Source organism: Alexandromys fortis, unplaced genomic scaffold (assembly GCF_014885135.2).
Source record: "Alexandromys fortis isolate MF-2015 unplaced genomic scaffold, M_Fortis_MF-2015_v1.1 scaffold_2_1_26212458, whole genome shotgun sequence".
Taxonomy (NCBI): domain Eukaryota; kingdom Metazoa; phylum Chordata; class Mammalia; order Rodentia; family Cricetidae; genus Alexandromys; species Alexandromys fortis.
In genome coordinates this window covers 2311643-2332365 of record NW_026067930.1, presented here as the reverse complement: position 1 = coordinate 2332365, position 20723 = coordinate 2311643, and the positions used below count along the sequence as shown (strand labels likewise).

The 20723-nt window shown below is 54.9% G+C and overlaps 1 protein-coding gene across 2 annotated transcripts in view; it reads left to right on the top strand.

Moving 5' to 3' along the window:
• Positions 1-20723, top strand: part of Adgrb1 (adhesion G protein-coupled receptor B1) — a 69949-nt gene that overhangs the window by 5518 nt on the left and 43708 nt on the right. The window contains exons 2-10 of one of the 2 annotated variants that reach the window (XM_050145326.1): positions 6398-7408; positions 16085-16246; positions 16964-17074; positions 17470-17634; positions 17729-17893; positions 18122-18319; positions 18843-19007; positions 19109-19210; positions 20589-20695. In XM_050145326.1, the coding sequence (XP_050001283.1) occupies positions 6625-7408; positions 16085-16246; positions 16964-17074; positions 17470-17634; positions 17729-17893; positions 18122-18319; positions 18843-19007; positions 19109-19210; positions 20589-20695 (1959 nt within the window). In that variant the 5' untranslated portion in view covers positions 6398-6624. Of the gene's footprint in view, positions 1-6397; positions 7409-16084; positions 16247-16963; positions 17075-17469; positions 17635-17728; positions 17894-18121; positions 18320-18842; positions 19008-19108; positions 19211-20588; positions 20696-20723 lie in introns of those variants that run through there. The other variant, XM_050145325.1, reaches the window with a different exon arrangement.

Below are 20723 nucleotides of genomic sequence, written 5' to 3'. Positions count from 1 at the left end.
CTCACTTGGCCACTCATGTGTACTGTTCGGCATACTGTGTTTGCCCACTTGGACTTACACACAATGACATGTGCGTACCACACTGAACACTCACAAAGCCACAAGCACACTGCATACACAATACTCACACATGAGCAGGCCCACAGATTTATCACTCAGGGAGCAAATCCTCACTGTCCACACATACATACAGACACACATCCTCGTATACGTATGTGCACCCATATGCTGTGTGACTCATGCCCTACCTGCACATGTGTACTAATGTACACACACCAGGCACACACATCTTGGTTCCTCGGTGCTTAGCTGCCCGTCTGGAGAACACTTTTTCTCTTTCTCTGCCTTGTCCTCCCAAGAAAGCTGCTGCTAGTTGCCCTTGGAGGTGGCTGGGGTGGGTGGGGCCTGCTCTCCAGGACATAGCCTCCTCTTACATTCCCCTCTGAGCACTAGCTTAAGAAGGTGATGTATAGCTCAATAAAATAAAAAAAGTATCAAAAATACAGCTGGCTTTCAAAAGAAATGATGGGGAAAAAGGGACAGCATAGACAACAACAACAACAAAAAAGGTGACTCCTGTTGCAGCTGGAGAGGAGTGGCCACTTAGGAAATTTGCCAAAGGTCCTGGCTCAAGATCATCGTCCCCTCTTTCCCCTACCTAGCACCTGAGCTCTGCCAGCAGGAGCCCTGCTTGTCTGCCATAGCCTCAGACCTGTCCTGGATTTCTTGGGCCTGAGCAGCAGGACCGAGGCATGGTATCGGCACTGGCCAAGGGAGTTTGGCATATGGAGTGCTTTCGGTGCCAGGTGGGTTGAGGTGATGGGTACTGGACAAGAAGGGGTGCAGTAAGGCAGGGGTCAAGCTGCAGTGAACAGTGGGAACAGAGTCTCTTCCTTCCGAAGGGACCTAGGGCTATTCATCTTCCCTGTGATGGAGGTGACTGTTGTATTACTCTCTCTAGATAATCCAAGTCAAGGTGGATTGTACACTGGCCTGGAGAAGGGCTGGGCCCGGGCAGAGCCCCTCCAGACACTGTCAGAGTGGCCCCATGTTCTGTCTGATCTTTCCTCCTGGCAGTTCCGCCTGGTTTCCAGCCACATCCCCTGAATTACTCCTGTGTCATGGAGGGGAGTGGCCTCCTGGGGCTGATGAATTGGGTGACTCCTGCTTCTGTTTCGGGGTCTTCTGTCCCCATATCCCTTGTGGGACAGTTGCATGGGCCACTCCACTGCTCTGCTGTGGGTAGAGCTTCAAGAGGCCTTGCTGGCCCGGGCTGCACCAGGCAAATGGGCCTGAGGCCATGGCTGGGGAGCAAGCCATACAGATACCCCCTCTTTATGTTTGTACCTCCGGGAAGGGGGAGGGTTTCCCAGATGCTTGGCCCTCTCTGGCCCTGAGTCCTGAGGACTTCACACAGGTTGCCTTGACCCCACATTAGGGGCCCTGCCAGAGCCAGGTGGCGATGCCACCTCTGCAACTGGTGACTGAGGTCCGGGAGACCCATGGGAGTGGGGATATAGGGAACACCATGAGCAAGGAGGACTCCCCCCCCCCCCCCCCGTCTCCTAGACAGTCCTCAGTGCCCAGGGCGCCTGCCCCTCCCCCATTGCAGCCTCGTCTAATACACAGGAGGGCACTGTTTAGAGGCCCCAGGACTACAGAGTGGCTTTTGTAGCTGGTGTCTAGGATGCCATTGGCAGCCTGGGGTGGGGAGGGGACACAAGGCGCAGGCCCCTGGTTGATCTGTTGATCTGGGACTAGGGCAGGGCCTTGAGAAAAGATGGACACATGGAGGCTGGAGAAGGGTCTCTGACAGCATCCTATCTATACTCCTGAAGCATGATGTGGAGACCAAGTTACTGGGCCTGATTGTTGTGAGTGTGTGTGTGTGTGCACGTACGCGTGTGTTTTGATTGAGTTTAAACTGGAGTGGTAAACTCCAGTGGCGTTTACACTGGAATTTACACTAGGCTGGACTGGATCTAGATGGGAATCTCTGGTCTTCCGGTATGGCTTGGATCAGTTAACTCCGCCCCCAGTGCTCCAAAGACTTGAATGGTCATGAGGGGCCATGCTTATTCTTGCCTGCAGGTGGCACTCAAGGGGCCAAGTCATGGGTTCCCCTTCTCCTCTTCTGATTGCTGCTCTTCGCCCCACTTGCTAAGGCATCATTAATTCCATCAATGGGACCTCCCCACTGACACCTTGCTACTACTTCCTCCCCTTTGAGACTTCTCTGGGGGCTCTAGAAGATGCTTTGTCATATCGAGGCGAGCCAGCTTTCTCAGCAGAACCTAGTATCTAGACACTAGGAAGTAAACAACCGGGCCTTGAGAAGGGTGTTGGGAGAAAAGAGCCTGTGGAGGATTTGGTACAAATTTGATGCTGCACTGTCTTTGAGAACCAGAGTGGGTAGAAGGGTATATATACTTCCCAGTGTTACTCAGACCTGGAGATGGGACTCTACCAGAGAGGCGGTCAGTGGTTGGGCAGGGGCAGATGCAAGATAGTCACTCCCTTTTCTGGAGAGAGAGCCAGTGACAGCCTTATATTAAGTAGGGAACATTTAGCCTGAGGATCCCTCAACACTTGGGATGGGAAGCATGAACCATCTCTAGCCGATCTTGAAGCTTGTAGGCTCTAAAATTCTGTGGGCTGCCCATGCCAGGCTGCCTTCCTGGGTCCTGATGGATGCTTGGACCATCTCTGGGGGATGAGGCTGGCAGGCACCTGCAAGGTGTGCCAGGTGTTCACTAGGGAAGGACAGAGCATGGCCTTGGGAAGTATGGAACTCAGAGTGCCCGGTCCAGCCCAGGAACCCTCTCAAGGAGCAGTGTATGGACTGTGGCAGAAGGCAGGGACCCAGGCTAGGTAGAGCAGAGGATCTCTGTGCATGCTACAGTGTCTGCAGGGCCACTTCCTGTGGGAGAGCATCTGACTCAGCTGTCCTCCTCCCCTAGCTCCTGGTCATCATGGTTTTCTGAAACTTGCTACCTAGGTGAGCCCATCTTTCCCAGCCTGACTGGTTCATCTTCCTTTGGACATCCAAGTGGGTGTACCTCTGAGGCTGGTCTGTCCAGCACATTATATAAATACACCTTTCCTGTGCTCGTATAAATGAGTGTATGTGTGTAGACAGGGGTTATACAGACACATGTGAATGCCGTCACACAAGGGACACATGACCTCTCCACTTTCCCATGGCAGTGATGGCCACCAGATGCCCCTGCTTGCCCACCAGTCATTGACTATGGCCTTCTGTCCCCACTGATAAGGGTCTCCTTCCTCTCTCCATGCTATTGTGTCCCCTGACATCACAGATGCCTCTCATGAAGATTAGATGAGGCTTGAACCATAACTCCCAGCAATCCACTTGGGCTTGTTGTGCTAAGGAGGAGGAGAGGGACCTTGTGGGAGGAGCCGGGCAGGGGGCTGCAGGCCCCTGCCAAAGGGCCACTAGAGGCAGGCTCAAGTGCAGGCAGGGGACCAGTGCGTTGGCACCCAGACCCTCCTGTGACAGAGGACAGCCAGGCCCTGCTAAGGCTCTCTCTTATGTTGATTGTGATACCTCTGGGCCAGGTGTGCTTTTTCACAAGCAGGAATGAGGCAAAGGTCAAGTCCAATGTTCTCAACCTGTGGGTTGCAACCCCCATGGGGGGGTGAGTTCTGTATATACTATATTTACATTGTGATTCATAACAGGAGCAAAATTACAGTTATGAAGTAGTCTCAAAATAATTTTATGGTTGTAGGAGTCACAACATGAGCTGTGTTAAAGGGTCGCAGCCTTAGGAAGGTTGAGAACTGTGGGTGTAAAGAATGCCAGACTACCTGGAAGAGACATGAGCCTTACCGCCTCCCTCCCTTGGTGTCCCTCTACAGGAGTTTTAAGAACCTGTTTGAGGAGTCCATAGGCAGTGTTTGTTGAAGACTTTGGGGGTTTCCAGGAGTATGGTTGCCTGACAAGACACTGGACAGTGCTCTCGTCTGCCCCTTCTTCTGCCTCTCACTGAAACCTCCTACATTCTTAATAACCAGTCCAGAACTGTTCCGTCTCGGTCTCCTCTTAGTTGGCTCTGGCTCTATGCCCTTCTTCCTGCTTCCTCCTTGGTTTCTTTTGCCCCCGACCCCCAGCCCACAAGTGAACACCTGCCTGTCTGGTGGGCTTCTTTAAGGGACAGCTCTGTGGCTATACTGCCACTGGCTTCCCTGGCTACCTTCTGCCACTGGGATAGACATTTGGAACCTATGTCCACGTCTAATACTCAAGGAATAGTTGGTCATCCTGCAGGAGTTGACCAGTGACAAGAGTCTGGCCAGCAGGGACACTGGGCAGACCTGCACCCAACTAGTGCCCTGGGTTCCTGGGATGGTGGCAAGCGAGGGCAAGGAAGGGATCCTCTGTGGACCTTGGCCATTTGTGACGTGGATCCAAAACAAGAGTCCTTAGGCTACTCACTGCAATGACAGAGTGTGGGTACAGGGCCGTGTGTACCATGTATGGTCCTTCCAAGAACTGGGGTGAGCTTGCCTGTGTTTGTCACCAAACTGACCCTTAAAAGCCAGTGCCACAGTCCATATGTCTTTAGGGACATACCACTGATACTGCCACACTGCCTGGCTAGGTTTCCAAAGGGATGCTAGAGGCCTGAGGGTGCTTGTATTTGTCCTCAGATTCGGAAGTGGGGCTTCAGAACCAGTGTTGTGGGGAGAGGGCCCAAGGAGCCAGTGGTCCTTAGAAGCTATGCAGGCCCCTTGGTAAAAGGTGATTTAGGGGGTGTTCACAGCTGTGAGTTGTGGCTCCCGAGATGACCTAGGTTTCCCAAGTGCCACTCGGGCTGGCCTGGGTTTGTGTAATGACAGCCTAGGAGACTGACCCAGGCTTAAGTGAGTGTTTCCTCAAGACCTTACCAACATTACCCTGGGCCTGGTGCTGATCCCTGCTTTTCATGGGAGAGAGTATGCACCAGGGGTGGGCTCTGCTGAGGGACTGGTATCAGGAACAACAGAATGAGGGGCCGGCTGAGACCCTGGCCACAGCTTCTCTGGTTCTGTAATGGGGAGGACAGTCAGGGAGACAGTGGGAGGCCATAGCAAAGGTCATCCCTAAGGATGTTTACCTTGAGCTGGTAGAGGTAGGAGACCTGGGAAGTGCTTTCCAGGGTGCCTGGAGGCACCAGGGTTAGAAGTTAGCAGAGCAGGTTTGGACTTTTTAAAGACCATGATGGGGCTGGAATGTGTGTGCTTTGACCCTCTTTCTGGGAGTAGTTGGGGTCCTGCCCATTCTACAGATGCATAAACAGAGACTTTGTGAGGAGTGTCCATCTTCAGCCATCCCGGCTTCCATCAGCTCAGAACCTCCACCCAGGCTGGGGCTGGGCCTGGAGGCTGCTGTCCAGGAGGCAGTCCAGGAAGGACGCCAGGATGAGATGCAGAGCTGTGACTGACCTTGAATCGCTGGTCAGTTTGGGCCCAGGCTGCGTAGAGAGTCCCTGGGGTGGGGCCAGGCTGCTACACATGCAGGGTCAGCAGAGCCAATGAGTCTGCTCCCAGAGGCTGAGAGGGCAAGGAAGGAGAGGCTTGGCCATAACCTCCCTTCTTCCCTCAGCTGTGGAGAGACAATGGGGAAACTGATATCTTCAGCAGAGCAGATCTGGGCTGGCTGGCACAGTAAGCATGCTGAGCCCAGACTAGCTTTCCAGTCCCTGCCCTCAGGAATGCACAGGGAAACACCCAGTGGTGCTGCTCCTGCGGATGGAAGTGTTCCCCAAGGCACTCGCTCATCATCAGTCTGGGGTTTGGGTTGTAGTCTATTACCCACTCCCTGTGACCTTGAGGAAGCCCCATATTCTCTAGGCCTCAGCTTCCTCATTCTGAATTGTGGGGGTGACTGTGTGGCCATTCAGAGCTGTGGGTAAGGGAGAGCCAATGAGGCAGGTAGTAGAGGGAGGAAGGGCATTCCCAGCATGGAATTCCCAGCCTGGTATGCATGGTGCAGGGTTTGCCATGGATGGGAAGCAGGCTGTGGGTGCTGTCGTAGCAGCACCGTGTCTGAAGCCCTTCATCTCCAGGACTGCCTCGTACCCCCTGTTACGAGGTCCATACCCGTTCCAGGTCTGTGGAAAGGTATGGAGTCTTTGGGGAGCCCTGGAGATGCCATGGTGACCTCTCTTCTCTTCCCTCCTGCCTATCTGATTGTCAGATTCTCAGGAAGGAGGAAGACCCCTAAGAAGGGAGTGGAGGTCAAGAGAAGGTCTGAGGGAGCCAGGCCTCTTCTCCCAGGGTCATATACTGCTCAAAGCCTCATGCCTGGCTAGACTTACTGAGCTCCTGCGTCTTCAAGTCCTGAGCCCACGCCCCCAGAGGCTTACACTATCCCTTCTGCTTTTTCTTCCAGCTACCATTGGAGGCCACAGGCAAACACCAGGAGCCTGGACTTTAGGAGTCATCGCTGCTCTCACTGTCTCCTGAGACCCTGCCTTGTCCCCACCTTGCCTTCACCCAGACCCTGCCTCAGGCCCACTGCTCTGGACGGCCCTGTTTGCTGCCGGACCCTGGCATGTCAAAGCCTGGCCTGCACTTGCCTGCCCAGCCCGCGGAACCCCAGCGGCCCCGCGAGCTAGGATGAGGGGCCAGGCTGCCGCCCCGGGCCCCATCTGGATCCTTGCTCCACTCCTGCTGCTACTACTGCTGCTGGGGCGCCGGGCACGCGCTGCCTCTGGGGCAGATATAGGGCCTGGGGCGGAGCAGTGCACCACGCTGGTGCAGGGCAAGTTCTTTGGCTACTTCTCGGCAGCTGCTGTGTTCCCAGCCAACGCCTCACGCTGCTCTTGGACCCTTCGCAACCCAGACCCTCGTCGCTACACGCTCTACATGAAGGTGGCCAAGGCACCCGCACCCTGCAGCGGTCCTGGCCGCGTCCGTACCTACCAGTTCGACTCCTTCTTGGAGTCCACGCGGACCTACCTGGGTGTGGAGAGCTTTGACGAAGTTCTGCGGCTCTGCGATCCTTCTGCACCCCTTGCCTTCCTGCAGGCCAGCAAGCAGTTTCTACAAATGCAACGCCAACAGCCACCCCAAGATGGTGACCTTGGTCCCCGGGGAGGGTTTCCAAACTCTGGTGACGACTTCTCTGTGGAGTACCTGGTCGTGGGCAATCGCAACCCCAGCCATGCTGCCTGTCAGATGCTGTGCCGCTGGCTGGATGCCTGTCTAGCTGGCAGCCGCAGCTCGCACCCCTGTGGCATCATGCAGACTCCCTGTGCCTGCCTGGGTGGAGATGCTGGAGACCCTGCTTCCAGCCCTTTGGTCCCACGTGGGGATGTCTGCTTGAGGGACGGCGTAGCAGGTGGCCCTGAGAACTGCCTCACCAGCCTGACCCAGGATCGGGGTGGGCACGGCTCAGCAGGTGAGTGGTGGAAAGGGGACTCTGTACAGTGTGGCAGCAGAGGGAGTGAGGGCATGGGGGAAAGTGCGGTCCCCAAAGCCGGAGTCTAGCCAGCATTACCTTTGTCATCTGGGTTGAGAAACCACGCATATAGTTCAAGTTCACTGATGAGTCCCTGTTCCCAGGGTAGGAAGCCTAGCTAGCCCACATAGGGTCGCATGTGAATGAAGGAAGGAAGGAAGGAAGGAAGGAAGGAAGGAAGGAAGGAAGGAAGGAAGGAAGGAAGGAAGGAAGGAAGGAAGGAGGAAATGATAAGTAACCAGTTTCTTCCTCAGTTTAAATCTTCCCACTGCAGGAGGACACTACTTAGCCTCAATGACATTTCCAACCATCTCAAGGCTCTGGGAGCTGGTGCCCGGGGACTGAAGTGGAGGTTGTTGCTCCCCCAGGGTAGAACATGGGAGCACTATAGGCAGTATTCATAGGGCTGTTTCCAGGAGGTAATGTTTTGGGGTTCAGTGTAGCATGTCCACAGCAGCTGCTGCTGAGGTGTGGTAATGAAGCAGGGGCAAAAATGCCATCCTGGTCTTGTGGCTACAGGAAGGAGGATGACATCCCACCCAACAGTATATAACCATCTCAGGCAGAGCCAGGGTGTCAAGGACACCCAGAAGCCATTGTCGAAGGAGCCACTATCCTAATTCAAAGCTAGAGAGGTCCCAAGGGCTGGAGACCTGAGGGCAGTGACCCATGGGGAAGGATGACAGGACCCAGCTTGATGGGGATGGGTGGGGTTGACAAGTAGTCATGGAGCTATTGTGTCTTTGTGAATGCCCTGTCCACTACTGGAGGTAGGGTGGGCCCTACCTGCTGTGAACTGGGAAAAAGAGAGGTAGGGGCCTCCAAGATTTGAGCTGGATACCGGCAAGGGGACTTTGAGGTATGAGAAGTCAAGACTGTTCCCCACCTGGTGTGCAGGGTCAAGGCAAGGCCTAGCTGAGAGGACTTGATGCCAGGAGGGCCAGAGTGGGGTGGTGATGCCCTTGGAGTATTTCTGAGACCATGAGGTCATGCAGGCTGCAAAGGAATTTTCCAACCCTGAGCACAATCTGGTCAAAGCCCTGTGGCAAGCCTTGGGTCAGGACCTCTGTGAAACTGAGGCTGAGCTGACCTCTTCAGGGTGCGCAGAGGGCATTCTGGACGCATCATTATTGTGGGAAGGGGGTGGAGGACCAGCCTTCCTGCTGGGTAAGCTGGAGGTCATTGTGACCTTGACAAGGGCAGGTTTCATCGTGTGGCCGGAATGGGAGTGGGCTCAAAGGGAAGCCTGGAAGAAAGGAGTGCTCACTGGAGGACTAGAGAAACTGGGTGGGAGGACAGGGCCAGCTGTCACAAACGGAGCTGGCCACGTACCCTGCTCTACCACGCCCCATCATTTAACTGCCCTGGGCCTTGGTTCCTTCAGCTGCAAAACGCTTCTCGGGGTTGCACCATCTCTTTTGGTTCTTTCTATCTCTGGCTGGGGCCACACTCATACCCCTTGGGCAGGAGCCTGTCCTCTGTGGCATATTAGGGCAGCTACTATGCCAGGGAGCTTCTGAATGCTGCTCCAAGCACCTTGGCACAGCTGCCAGGAGCCAAGACCTCTGGGACTGGTGTGATAGATGCTGGGGGCACCAAAGGAGGTGCTTGTGTGCTGTGATGCTGAAGGAAGTGTTGACCTGCATTTATTTCCATTTCCTGAGGACCTACTATTTGAGGCCCTTGTTGTGGAGTGGCCGGGCCTCTCTGTGGAGTGTTTCTATGACCTTGGGAACAGGAGGACTTTGGGGCTTAGTGCAAAGGATTGATGTATCTGGGCTTCTCACGGGAGCCAGGATAGGGAGGTGGCTGATGTCGGCCTGGTCAGGGTGCAACAGGAAGGGGGGGTAGGGCCTTTGGTGCTGCAGATGGACTGTGGATGAAAGAGTGCAGGTGTGGAGGAAGGAAGAGCAACTGTGGCTTCCAGGATCCTGTCAGGAATGAGGACATCCATGTGGGACAAAGGGAGAGAGACTGCAAGACACAGCTTGAGGGCGATTCTGGGGTCAGGGTAGCACTGGACGCTGAGATGCTTGTGACATAGGTCATGGAGTATGTGAGCTCAGCCTGGTGAAAGAGGACAGACCCAAACTGGAGCAGTGGCCTTGGAACCCCACTTTGGAGCCTTGGGCCTGACCCTGGCCCACCTGTGTTGCTAGGCCAGCGCCTCAGCTCTCCTCCCTGGAGGCCTGAGAATGCCTTCTTCTGTCTCTGTGAGGACAAGAAGTGGGATGGAGCCGCCAATAATGAAGAATTGGTGTCCTTGTTTATAGCTCAGCAAACTCCTGGGGTCTAGGAGTAGATGCAGGCAGACAGGGGTGTATACAAGTTGAGCTTGGGCAGTATGGGCTATGAGTACGGATTCCAACAATGTCGGCAAGTGATACTCAGAGGCAAGCAAGAGGTGTATGTGCATGAGTGTACATGTTTGTATTATACACGTGTGTGTATAGGTATAGTACACTGTCTGTGTACACATATGCACATGTATGCATATGTCAATGGTGGCTGCATCCATGTGTGTATACATGTGTGGAGTGTGTTGCACACATGAACTCACATGTGGACATGCATGACACCTGAAAACCTATTGGTATACTGATTGTGTTTGCATTTTTTGCATATGTGTGTGCACTCTCACACATGTATGTGTCATCACTGTGTGAGCCCACACATGCCCTTCTTTATTGCAAGGCAGACCTCTGTGTATGAATGAGTACATGTAAACATGTAACACATTGTGTTCATGCTTCAACCCATGCAAAAAATTGTATGTGTACACTTATGAACACAAGTGTTCATGTAGCACATTGTGGCTGCGTGGCTGTGGGTGTATGTATGTGTCCGCAGTATATATGTATTGTGCATTGAGCATGTATGCTCGTGTGTGTGTGTGTGGTGAATGTGTGCTTGCGTATCCAGGGTAACCTCCATCTGTTTGATTTGCAAAGGCTGCTGGTCTGTTCGAGAGCACAGAGATCAGGCTCCAGCATATGAGGCAGGGAGCATTCCTGTGTAGGGTAGACCATGGCCACCCATGATCAGATCAGGGGACTATGTCCTGTGCCCGGAAGACTCTGCCACTTCCTGGCTGTGGGAGGGGAAGGAGGCCGGTAGTGACAGCAGTGGCGGATTGGTCACTGAGTGCTGGGTGTTCTGGAAGGGTCACATATGGATGAGTTCCCCCTTCACGTGGCCATGAGTCAGGCCCCAGCCGAGGCTGTCCCTGCCTTGCTCACACCTTCACAGCGTCTGTGCTTCCCTGGAATGCTCTCCCTAGACCCTCCTAAACAATGATCTTTCCTGGAGCCCTGCTTATGTGCGTCCAGCGAGGCACTTAACCCTTTCTTCCCTCTCAGACAAGTATCACTTCCAAACATGCCATGTAACTCCCCCAGTGGGCCTCTTGCTCGCTGCCTGTGTTAAGACGTTAGCCCAACAGATGATGGGCATGTGCCCCATTCGCTGACACTTTCTTAGTGTGGAGGACAGAACCAGGCCCCAAACAGGCACTCAGTACATGCTTGTGAAATCAGGCCCAGTGATATCAGGGTGGGTCAGGTCACACAGCAGGGATGGACAAACAACAGACAGGTGGGTGGCGTCATGCGCACTGAGCTCTGCTTTGGGTGGTGGCAGTGGCTGAGGACACACACGAGATGGATAGCCCTTCAGCAGAGAGGAAGCTGTGCCAGGATGTGCAGCGGATGCCCTGTTCTTACCTGCTCTGTGCACCGGGCCTTCGCCCTCCTTGTCTTTGGGAGCAGGCAAGCCTGGACACCCATCCCCTCCTAAGACAGGCAGAGTGTAGCTGAACCGGGGAGCCAGCAGGCAGCCCACTGAGCGTGTGGCCCATTTTCAGTCCTGTCCTTCCACCAGGCCTGTCCAAACGCCACATGGCCGTGTCACGCGTTGGATTCCGTAAGCACTCCTCGGGCTAGGGCAACTGTCCCTCCTGCCTAGTCTCTCTGAGGCTGCCAGACTCTGGCACCCACCCTGATCTCGCACAATCTTCAGCTCCCTGACTCTCTGTTTCCTCCTTCATCTCTCTCCCATCTCTGCCTCTGGTGAGATGGACCGTTTCTCTCAAGGGTTGCTTTAAATATTCATGCTTTAATTAAAGAATATTACAGAAGTGACGTGTAAGATAATGAAAAAAGCAACATTCTGGGTGTGGGAGCCTGTGCGTTCCTGTGAGTATGTGTACCTGTGTGTCTCTTTGTGTCTCTGTGTGTTGTTGTGTGTGGTTCCTATATCCTGTGAACACCTAAGTATGACTCATAAACCCTTGTGAGTTTATGTGAGTTGTCCCTGTGAGTGTCCTGTGTGTGAATCCCTGTGGGTGTGGCTCCATGAGTCCCTGTGAGTGTACCCTATGAGCTCTTTTGAGAGCGTCCCTATGAATGTGTCCCTGTGAGCATGAACCCCTGTCTCTGTGTGTGCCTGTGTGAGGCCCTGTGAGTCTCTATGAGGGTGTTCTCATGAGTCCCTGTGAATATGTTGTATGTGTGTTTCCTGTGTGTCCCTGTGTGTCTTTAATCATCTTTGTATGTTCCTGTGTGAATATACCCATGAGTTCCCATGTGTTTTCATGAGTGTGTCCCTGTGTTACCCTGTGAGTGTCCTTGAGCTTATGTCTCTGTGAATGTGTACCTGTGAGTGTATCTCTATGTCCCTGTGTGTGTTGCTATGTGTATTTGTGCATACATGTGCGTCCCACTTTAAATGTAGTGTTAAATGTGTCTGTGTGTGCATGTGTGGGGTAGAAGGCTGGATTGAATCTGCATATCAGGGTGTATACACATGCTACACTTGTCTGGGGGTCCTGGAGTGCTTGGGGGGCTCATGACTTTCCCATAAACTAGAGCTGGTCTCCTCATCCTGATCCTATTTGGCCAGTGATCCCCCAATCTCTGTGAGGCTCAATCCCCCAACACACCCAAGAAGAGGGGAGGCATCACATGGAAGTAGGGGCTGGGCTTGGGGAGAACCCCTAGTTGTGGTTTGGGATGCAGTGGAGTTGTGGGGGTGATAGAGAAGCACCAGGGTCCACCATGGAGATTCTGGTGCCATCTTGGCAATGTAAGTGGCTGTGTGTGTGTGTGTGTGTGTGTGTGTGTTTATGTATACATTTTAGAGAAATCCAGAAAACTGGCTTCAGTGCGCATCACAGACAATACTTCTAGAAGTGAAGAACAAGACAAGGCCCTGTGGAATTGCTGGGTGTGTCACCGTCATCCTCAGGGAAATTCCCATGTGCCTTAGCTCTTACTGTGTCACCTGCCTCAGCTCAGTACCAGATCTGCAAGAAGTCCTTGTGACCTAAATTGGGTCATGCTTCCCATGCTGAAGGGAGGGTCAGCAGCCTCTCTGATAACTGAGGACAGAGGCCACTTGTCTATAGTCTCCAGCATGGACTAAACATTTTGGGCCTTTATATAAGATACCTTCTCAGGACAGGAAACATCCAGCAGCAAGAATTCCCTACAGATGTGGCTTGCTTGATCTTCAGGTGCCTTGGTTTCCCCGCTGAGAACTGGGGTTAGGACAGTACTCATTGGTAGAGCCTGTTTGAGGCCTAAAGGAGGCTGTGCAGCGATGGGATCAGGGAGGCCAGTGCTTCACAGAGGACAGTGAACTTGGCCACTCGGTCTGTCTTGGAATCTGACTGCCCTTTTGTAGCCCTGATGGTTGCTGGTAGCCTGCAGATGGTGGCTGAGTCAAGACCTGCCGGGTGAAGGAAGGGCTGTGGAGGAACTATGTGGACAGGTTCCTCAGCATTCCCTGTTCTGCCCTTGGTGTCTCCCTTGTTCCTGGTCCAGGAGGTCTAGACCTAGCTGTTGGTACCAGTGCCTAAGCACTTCATGATAGTCTTGCTCCAGCTGGGTCCCTGGAGAGGCAGGGGTCTTGCTAGCCGCCTGGGCAGGGACTGTCCCTGGACCTGCCATGAGAATCTGTAAAGCTGAGTGGCATTGTAGATGAACCAATCTGCTGCTCAACCTGCTGGAGTAGGGGGTCCATCTGCTGGAAGAAGATGGAAGTGCATGCTTCTCTTCCTCCAAAGGAGATCCCTGGGACTCCTAAGAGACTGGCTGGGGGAAGGGATCTCCTTCCTTCCCCCATTTCAGACCACTTGGGGTGCAGGATCAGGGGAACCCACTACCCTCAAACCAGGACATTAGGGTGGGGAGGGTACCGGAGCCCCCTCACTGCACACCCTCCCTCCCGGGTGGCCAGCCTGCCTGGCCAATAATTGGCTCTATTCATGCCTGCAATGAGATGGAAATGAGGCCGCCAGACAGAGGGAGCATTGAGCAGGGGAGAATGACAGCTTCTTTCCGGGCCTGGAGGGGCAGCCCACCCCGGAGCCCTGCCTGCTCCTTCGCTGCCCCCTTGTGCCCACACAGCCCCGACGCACCTCTGTGTCCCCCCCCCCCCCCCCCCCCCCCCCCCCGGTACCCCTCACTTTCGGCCCCAGGACTTCTTCCTTCATAATGCTCCCTCTGGCATGAATGCTTTCAGTCTGGGCAAACATTTATCATGTCAGCTGTGTGTGAGGACACACATTAAAGATGAAAATGATAATTAAAAACAGCAGTTACCATTTTCTGAACATTCATTAGTGGAAGGAGTGTGGCCAGCATTGGGGAATCAGTCTGTGGCTGAGATCAGGGCCCAGTCTGTGATGGAGGATCGGGGATCCGATGCCTAGGATCCTAGGTCTGTGATAACAACTAGGGATCAGTGTCACCGAGATCAGATATTGGCCTGTGACCAGAGCGAGGAATCAGTATATGTCTAGGATCCGGGATTAGTATACTACCAGAATGAGGACTCAATGTATGAATAGGGTTAGGAATCCGCATGTGGCCTGAATCAGGGTTCGGTGGGACCAGAGTCAGGGCTGGGCCAGAGGAGGGCATCCATCCTCTCCCCCAGCTTCTGAGATGCCCCACCTCTTCCTTCCCCTCCCCCTCCCACATCTTCACCACCTGGGTCACCAAGGTAACCAGCCCCGAAATAGTGGGTGTTTTGGCAGCTGAGGCCTAACCTGGGTCTATCCTGAAAGGCTGTGTGCTGCAGCAGTTGCCATGGGAACTGAGTGGCATCCTCCGATTAGCCCAGCTTGGACACCCTCTCTCCCACCCACTGCCAGTTTCCACATCACTCAGGCTTCCTTGTGGGGGCTGGGCTGGAGCAGTGAGGGGGCACAGGAAGGATCCAGAACCCTGACCCCACCCTGGGCCTGATCAAAGACTCCCCGGCTCCTTTGTCTGGAATCATGAGACAGGAATGGCTGAGGCAGGTGAGATTCCTGAGGCCAGAAAGCTGGGCCTTGGTTGGTCCTGGCAGGTGGCGTTCCTGGGGCTGGTGGGTGGGGCAGAGATCTGGAATCCTATTTGGTTCAAGACCTGGAGTCTGACCTGGTTGAGAGCTGCTCCTGCTTGTCCTGAGTTAGAGCATGTGACCAGCAGCCTCAGAGCGGCCACCTGGGCCCGGTCTGTGGACAGCTGCTGTCCTGCCCTACCTATGATGCACATGAGGCTGTGCTGGAGACGCTCTGCCCTCTCGCTCTCAACTTTGTCTTGGTGGGGGTGTCACTTCTTACCTTTCCCGTATCCTTGCTATGCCCTTGCCCCCACCCTTGGGGCTCTGAAGCGAAGATGGCTTTGAGACAGGATCCTCCGTGCTTAAAACCATTACTCAGATCTTGAAACCCTGACTCCCTAGCTCAACACCTGGGCAGACTGGGTTTTGGGGTCTCTATAACAGGCACAGGGGCATGGAAGATGGTGGGTCCTTCCCAACCTACCCATCTCAGAAGGGTGAGCCCCCACGAAAGGGCTGCTTACTCCCTGGGAACCCAGCGCCCCCTGCTGGTGCAGCCAAGCAGAGGCAAGGGGAGAGGCAGGCTCTGGCTGCGGTTCTTTCCAAACCCTGAAGTTGACTGTCCTTGAGATGATAAGACCGAGGTCCAATGTGCTATCAGGTGGGACTGCTCTGGGACCCTTCACCTCTGAGTTCTCACCTCACGAGATGGGGCCTCTCCCTTCCCATCACTATTTAAGCCAGGTGTAGCCATGAGTATCCTGGACTTATTTATCCTCACCTTGCTTAGTAGGTGGGCAGATCTGTCTAAGGAAGGTTTCTAGGCTACCAGTTACGGGAGTGGCTACTCTCTACCTCATGCTCTGGAGTGGAAATGTGGAGGACTTCGCAGGTTCTCACATAGACAGGAATGTGAGGAAATAATTTGAGGGCCCTGGGGGGGCTGGATCTGTGTGTTTCTGAATGGTGGCCGACACTGGTCTCCAGGCCTCACACTGTAGGGAGCATGGGTGGGCAGGAGGTGACAGTCTACTCAGCAAGGCAGCCCGGAACAGCAGTGTGTATTTGTCCCAGGCCTACCAAGGACCCTCTGGCTCAGAGCTGACACAAGCTCTCTAGAAGGAGCCCTGACCTAGGGGCAAAGTTCCCCATGGCTTCACCCTGCCTTGCCGTCTTCCCATCCAGACCTGACCTCTGCTTACGCTTTCAAAACCCACAACCACCTCTTCTGGCCTCCGCTGGACCCCAAAGATGGCAGGACTCCGAGTCTCACTCTTGTTTCCCCAGGTGGCTGGAAACTGTGGTCCTTGTGGGGTGAATGTACGCGGGACTGCGGTGGAGGTCTGCAAACTCGAACCCGTACCTGCTTGCCCACCCCTGGCGTGGAGGGCGGAGGCTGTGAGGGCGTTTTGGAAGAAGGGCGTCTGTGCAACCGCAAGGCCTGTGGCCGTGAGTGGGCAGGGCATGGGTGGGGCTGACGTGGTGGGCGAGACCAAGCCTGGAAGGGCCAGGGTAGGAAAGCTAAGCTAGGGCATCAATGGGAAGAAGGTGGGCGGGGCTTTGAAGAGCTGACAGTGATTGGGGCCCTGGTTGCTTAGAGGCAGAGATTTGACCCAGGAGGAAGCAGGGTACCTGGAGCTACGTGGGACTAAATAAGGCTTCCTTATCAGATGGGGGTTGGGATTCTTGAGGCTGCCCCGCAAGCGTGCTGCAGCCAAGCCAGTCAGCTCCAGCAGGATAAGCCTCCGGGATGTATTTCTCTAATAAGGCTTTCTAATGACCTCATGCATTTTTTAGCTGCTTCCATAAAGTTAAATCAAGTTCTAATGAGACTGTCACTCTTCAGGTTTTGTTTTGGTTCGTTGGATGCACTTTCCAGAGGAGACAGCTCTTCTCAGGAGCCTGGGGAGGCCCATGCTTATCTCACAGGGAGGAAGGGATGGGATGTTGGGTAGAAGGAGGCAGGAGACACTCTAAGGGGTTGTCCTTCCTGTGGTCCTGTAGGGACTTCACAAAGGGGCCCATAGTGAGCTGAAGAGTTGGTGCCATGGGTGGGGTCCCCCACTTGTCCATTGGGGTTAAATTGTTCTGGTGACAGTGGCTAGCCACCTGTAGCCAAGGGCAGAGGGAATCACACAGGGATGCTGACCTGAACCCATCCCACAGCCACTGGGCGCACCAGTTCACGGAGTCAGTCTCTGCGGTCCACGGATGCGCGGCGGCGTGAGGAGTTCGGAGATGAGCTGCAGCAGTTTGGGTTCCCATCCCCCCAGACTGGTGAGCTGGCAGGATGGGTAGGACTGGCCTACACACAGCCCTAGGCGGGGAGAGGGGGAGACAGCTGGCTTCTGGGGCCAGGTTAGTAATGGCTACTAGTTGCCAGTAATAATTCTAATAGCTTATTGCTCATCTCTTCTAGTTGGTGCCAGACTCCTGCTCCATGCAGACTGGCTTAGGGGAGCTGATAGGAGAATAGAAGCCTGCCCCAGCCAGACCCAGACCCTGGGGCTTCCAGCCATTGGGGAAAATAGGCTATCTTGAGACACGGGCCCCAGCCTGTGGCCTGTTACCCCACAGCAAGGTCCTGCCTCCCCAAGTGGGCCTCCAAATCTGGCGCCGCCTTATGGGAGGGGGCATGGCAGGCCCATGATGCTGCAGGGCTGGACCCACAGGTGACCCAGCAGCCGAGGAGTGGTCCCCATGGAGCGTGTGCTCCAGCACCTGCGGCGAGGGCTGGCAGACCCGCACCCGCTTCTGCGTGTCATCCTCCTACAGCACTCAGTGCAGTGGGCCTCTGAGGGAGCAGCGGCTCTGCAACAACTCGGCCGTGTGTCCAGGTGGGTGGAGCCGAGCACGGGGCGGGGCTTGGGGTGGCAGGGTGGGGCCTCTGGGCTGGGGAACAGCCCGATGGCTTCCCATCTCTCTCCACAGTGCACGGGGCCTGGGATGAGTGGTCACCGTGGAGCCTCTGCTCCAGTACCTGTGGCCGTGGCTTCCGTGACCGCACACGCACCTGCAGGCCCCCGCAGTTTGGAGGCAACCCCTGTGAGGGTCCCGAGAAGCAAACGAAATTCTGCAATATTGCCTTGTGCCCTGGTAGGTGAGAGGGAGTGCGTGGCTGGGGGTTGGGGATGGGCCCAGCAGGCACTGGCCCATCCAGGGACCCAGCTTGACCCATTTCAGGTTCACCTCAGGGTGCTGAGGGGTTAAAAATTCAGACTATGCTAGGTTGAAATGGGACCTTGTGGCATTCCTTCCGCAATCCCAGGTGGGTGTTTTAGTGTGTCTCAGGCCAGGCCTTGGGGTGCTGGATATTCACACCAGCTTCCTGTTCCCTTCTTCCCCCGGGCCGGGCAGTGGACGGAAACTGGAATGAATGGTCTAGCTGGAGCACCTGCTCCGCCAGTTGCTCCCAAGGCCGCCAGCAGCGGACTCGAGAGTGCAATGGTCCTTCCTACGGAGGCGCTGAGTGCCAGGGCCACTGGGTGGAAACTCGAGACTGCTTCCTGCAGCAGTGCCCAGGTCAGGACGCCCTCGGGGGGCTCAGGGAAAGGGCGGTGGGTATAGGCTGGAAACGGGAGCATTAGGATGCGGGTTAGGGTATTAGGATGGAAGTACAGGGTGGTGGAGGTGGGCTTGGGGTACAGGGTCGTGTGGGGCTCAGGTCAGGGTGCTTGCTAGGGTGTCGGAGTCGAAGTACAGGATGGAAATGGTAGGGACGAGTGCAGTTCAGAGTGGTGGGGTTGGCTGAAGGGTTAGTCTGGTTCAGGATGGAGCAGTGGAGTCGTGGTCAGGTGGCAGGGTTCAGCTGCACATGCCACCTGACTTCTTTTTGAGTCAAGCTGGTTTCAGACCTCTCTCTTCTCCATTGATCTCAGTTTTTCTGCCTCCTCATGGCCCTGCCCCAACACTCCTGGGGCTTTTTCCTTGTCTTATCTGAATACTGTTTATGTCCCCCCTCCACCTCTGGCCCCACTTCCCTACTGATCCTGGGTCCCACCTCTGCTTCCTGTCACCTGTGTCCTCTGTTTGGCCACCCTTGCAGTGGATGGCAAGTGGCAGGCCTGGGCGTCGTGGGGCAGCTGCAGCGTCACGTGTGGGGGTGGCAGCCAGCGACGGGAGCGCGTCTGCTCCGGGCCTTTCTTCGGGGGAGCCGCCTGCCAGGGCCCCCAGGATGAGTACCGACAGTGTGGTGCCCAGCGATGTCCTGGTGAGAGCCTTCCCACTGCATACTAGCTCAGAGGGACCGGGAACAACTGTCATGGCCCCTCATCCCAAACCCTGTTTGCCTCACTGTCTGGCCCCTCGCAGAGCCCCATGAAATTTGTGATGAAGACAACTTTGGGGCCGTGGTCTGGAAGGAGACCCCAGCTGGGGAGGTGGCTGCAGTCCGGTGTCCCCGCAATGCCACAGGTAAAAATGGTGGTCCGAGAGACCCTGCTCTGTCTCTATACAGCTGCCCTCACAGACCTGGTCTGAGACCTACAGCTCATGCAGCCCTTGGGTATGCTCTTGCCAGATGGCACCAGATGGGACATCATGGCAGCCATTGTGTCTTGAGTTCACAAGGGTCAGGGCACATGCCGTGGTCTCTTCTTGAGAGGTCCCTTTGAGCATAGACAGACAGCTCTGTGAACCTGATGCCATTGCCCCTGTACTGGTGGGAAGCAGGCATAGGGCGATCAGCATACCTACCGTGGGCTTACATTCTGTAGGAGAGAACACAGGTAGTTATAGTCCTGTGTCATCCCTGCAGACTGATGGGGTACTTTCAGAGGGCATGAAAAGCGGGGTGGACTCCATAGGGAAGAGACATGCCCACCCACAGGCATTGGTCTTCTTCACTTGGTTTGAAAGAGTGTGAGTAGTTTTCATATCTGGGAGGTCACAGGGAAGGAGGTTGGGAAGCCAGCTCAAATCCCAGCTGTGCCCTTTTTTGTTATATTGCTTTGGGGAAGTGACTTAGTTTTCTCTGAGCTTCAGTTTTCTCTTCCATGAAATGAGGACTTCAGGTGATCCTTTGTGTTGGGCTGCTGTGGGCAGTGGGTGAAGTGACCAAATACGTGCAGGGGAGGTGATAGGCGCTGAATATTGCGAGTCATGCCTTCTCTCCCTATCCGTGGTTACACTGTCTTGCTGGCATATTGCAAACCCCGAGAAATAGTGAAAGACAGCGCCCATCCCTTACGGTGTCCTTCATAGTCACTGCCTTTCCCTTGTTGTTGCTCCTGTCTAAGTTCGTAGCCCAGACTTCTGTGTCAGGCACTCTATGGCTCCTGTCTGGTGATAGGGCTGGAACCATTCCATGTAGCTGTCACCGTGTATTTATTTACTCTGCTGTCCCTGCTCAGAAATCTTTCTGGGAGTCCTCTGAGAGCGAGCTTGTGTTTCAGGCTATTGATTTTTTTATGCCAAGTGGCCCCAAGAGGCTGCACCAGTGTCCAGGGGCCAGCAAGGTCCCTGAAGACCTGTGAATGTGCCAGGGCATGGCAAGGGGCTAGAGAACAGCTGTCCCTAAGTCTCTAGATTGCAAGACTCCAAGAGAGGCTCTGGCTGAACCCAGAAGCCACTGCTTAGCTGAGGATCCCACCTCCACCCAGCAAAGTTCCTGAAGTTCTGGTGCCTGCTGCTCTCCAGGTCTCCAGGGACCTAGAGTAGGACTGAAGTATGTGGCACATAGGCTTGCCTCGAGGTCCCTAGGGTCCCAAACAGAGTACTCCTGCCTGAGAGTTGTGGGTGGGACCCCAGAGCTCCTTGGTGAGCAGTCATATGAGGAGTAGAGTTTCCCCAGGCCTCATCCTGCGCCGCTGTGAGCTGGACGAGGAAGGCATTGCCTACTGGGAGCCTCCCACCTACATTCGCTGTGTCTCTATCGACTACCGGAACATCCAAATGATGGTGAGGCCGGCCCCAGGGGCTCCGGGAA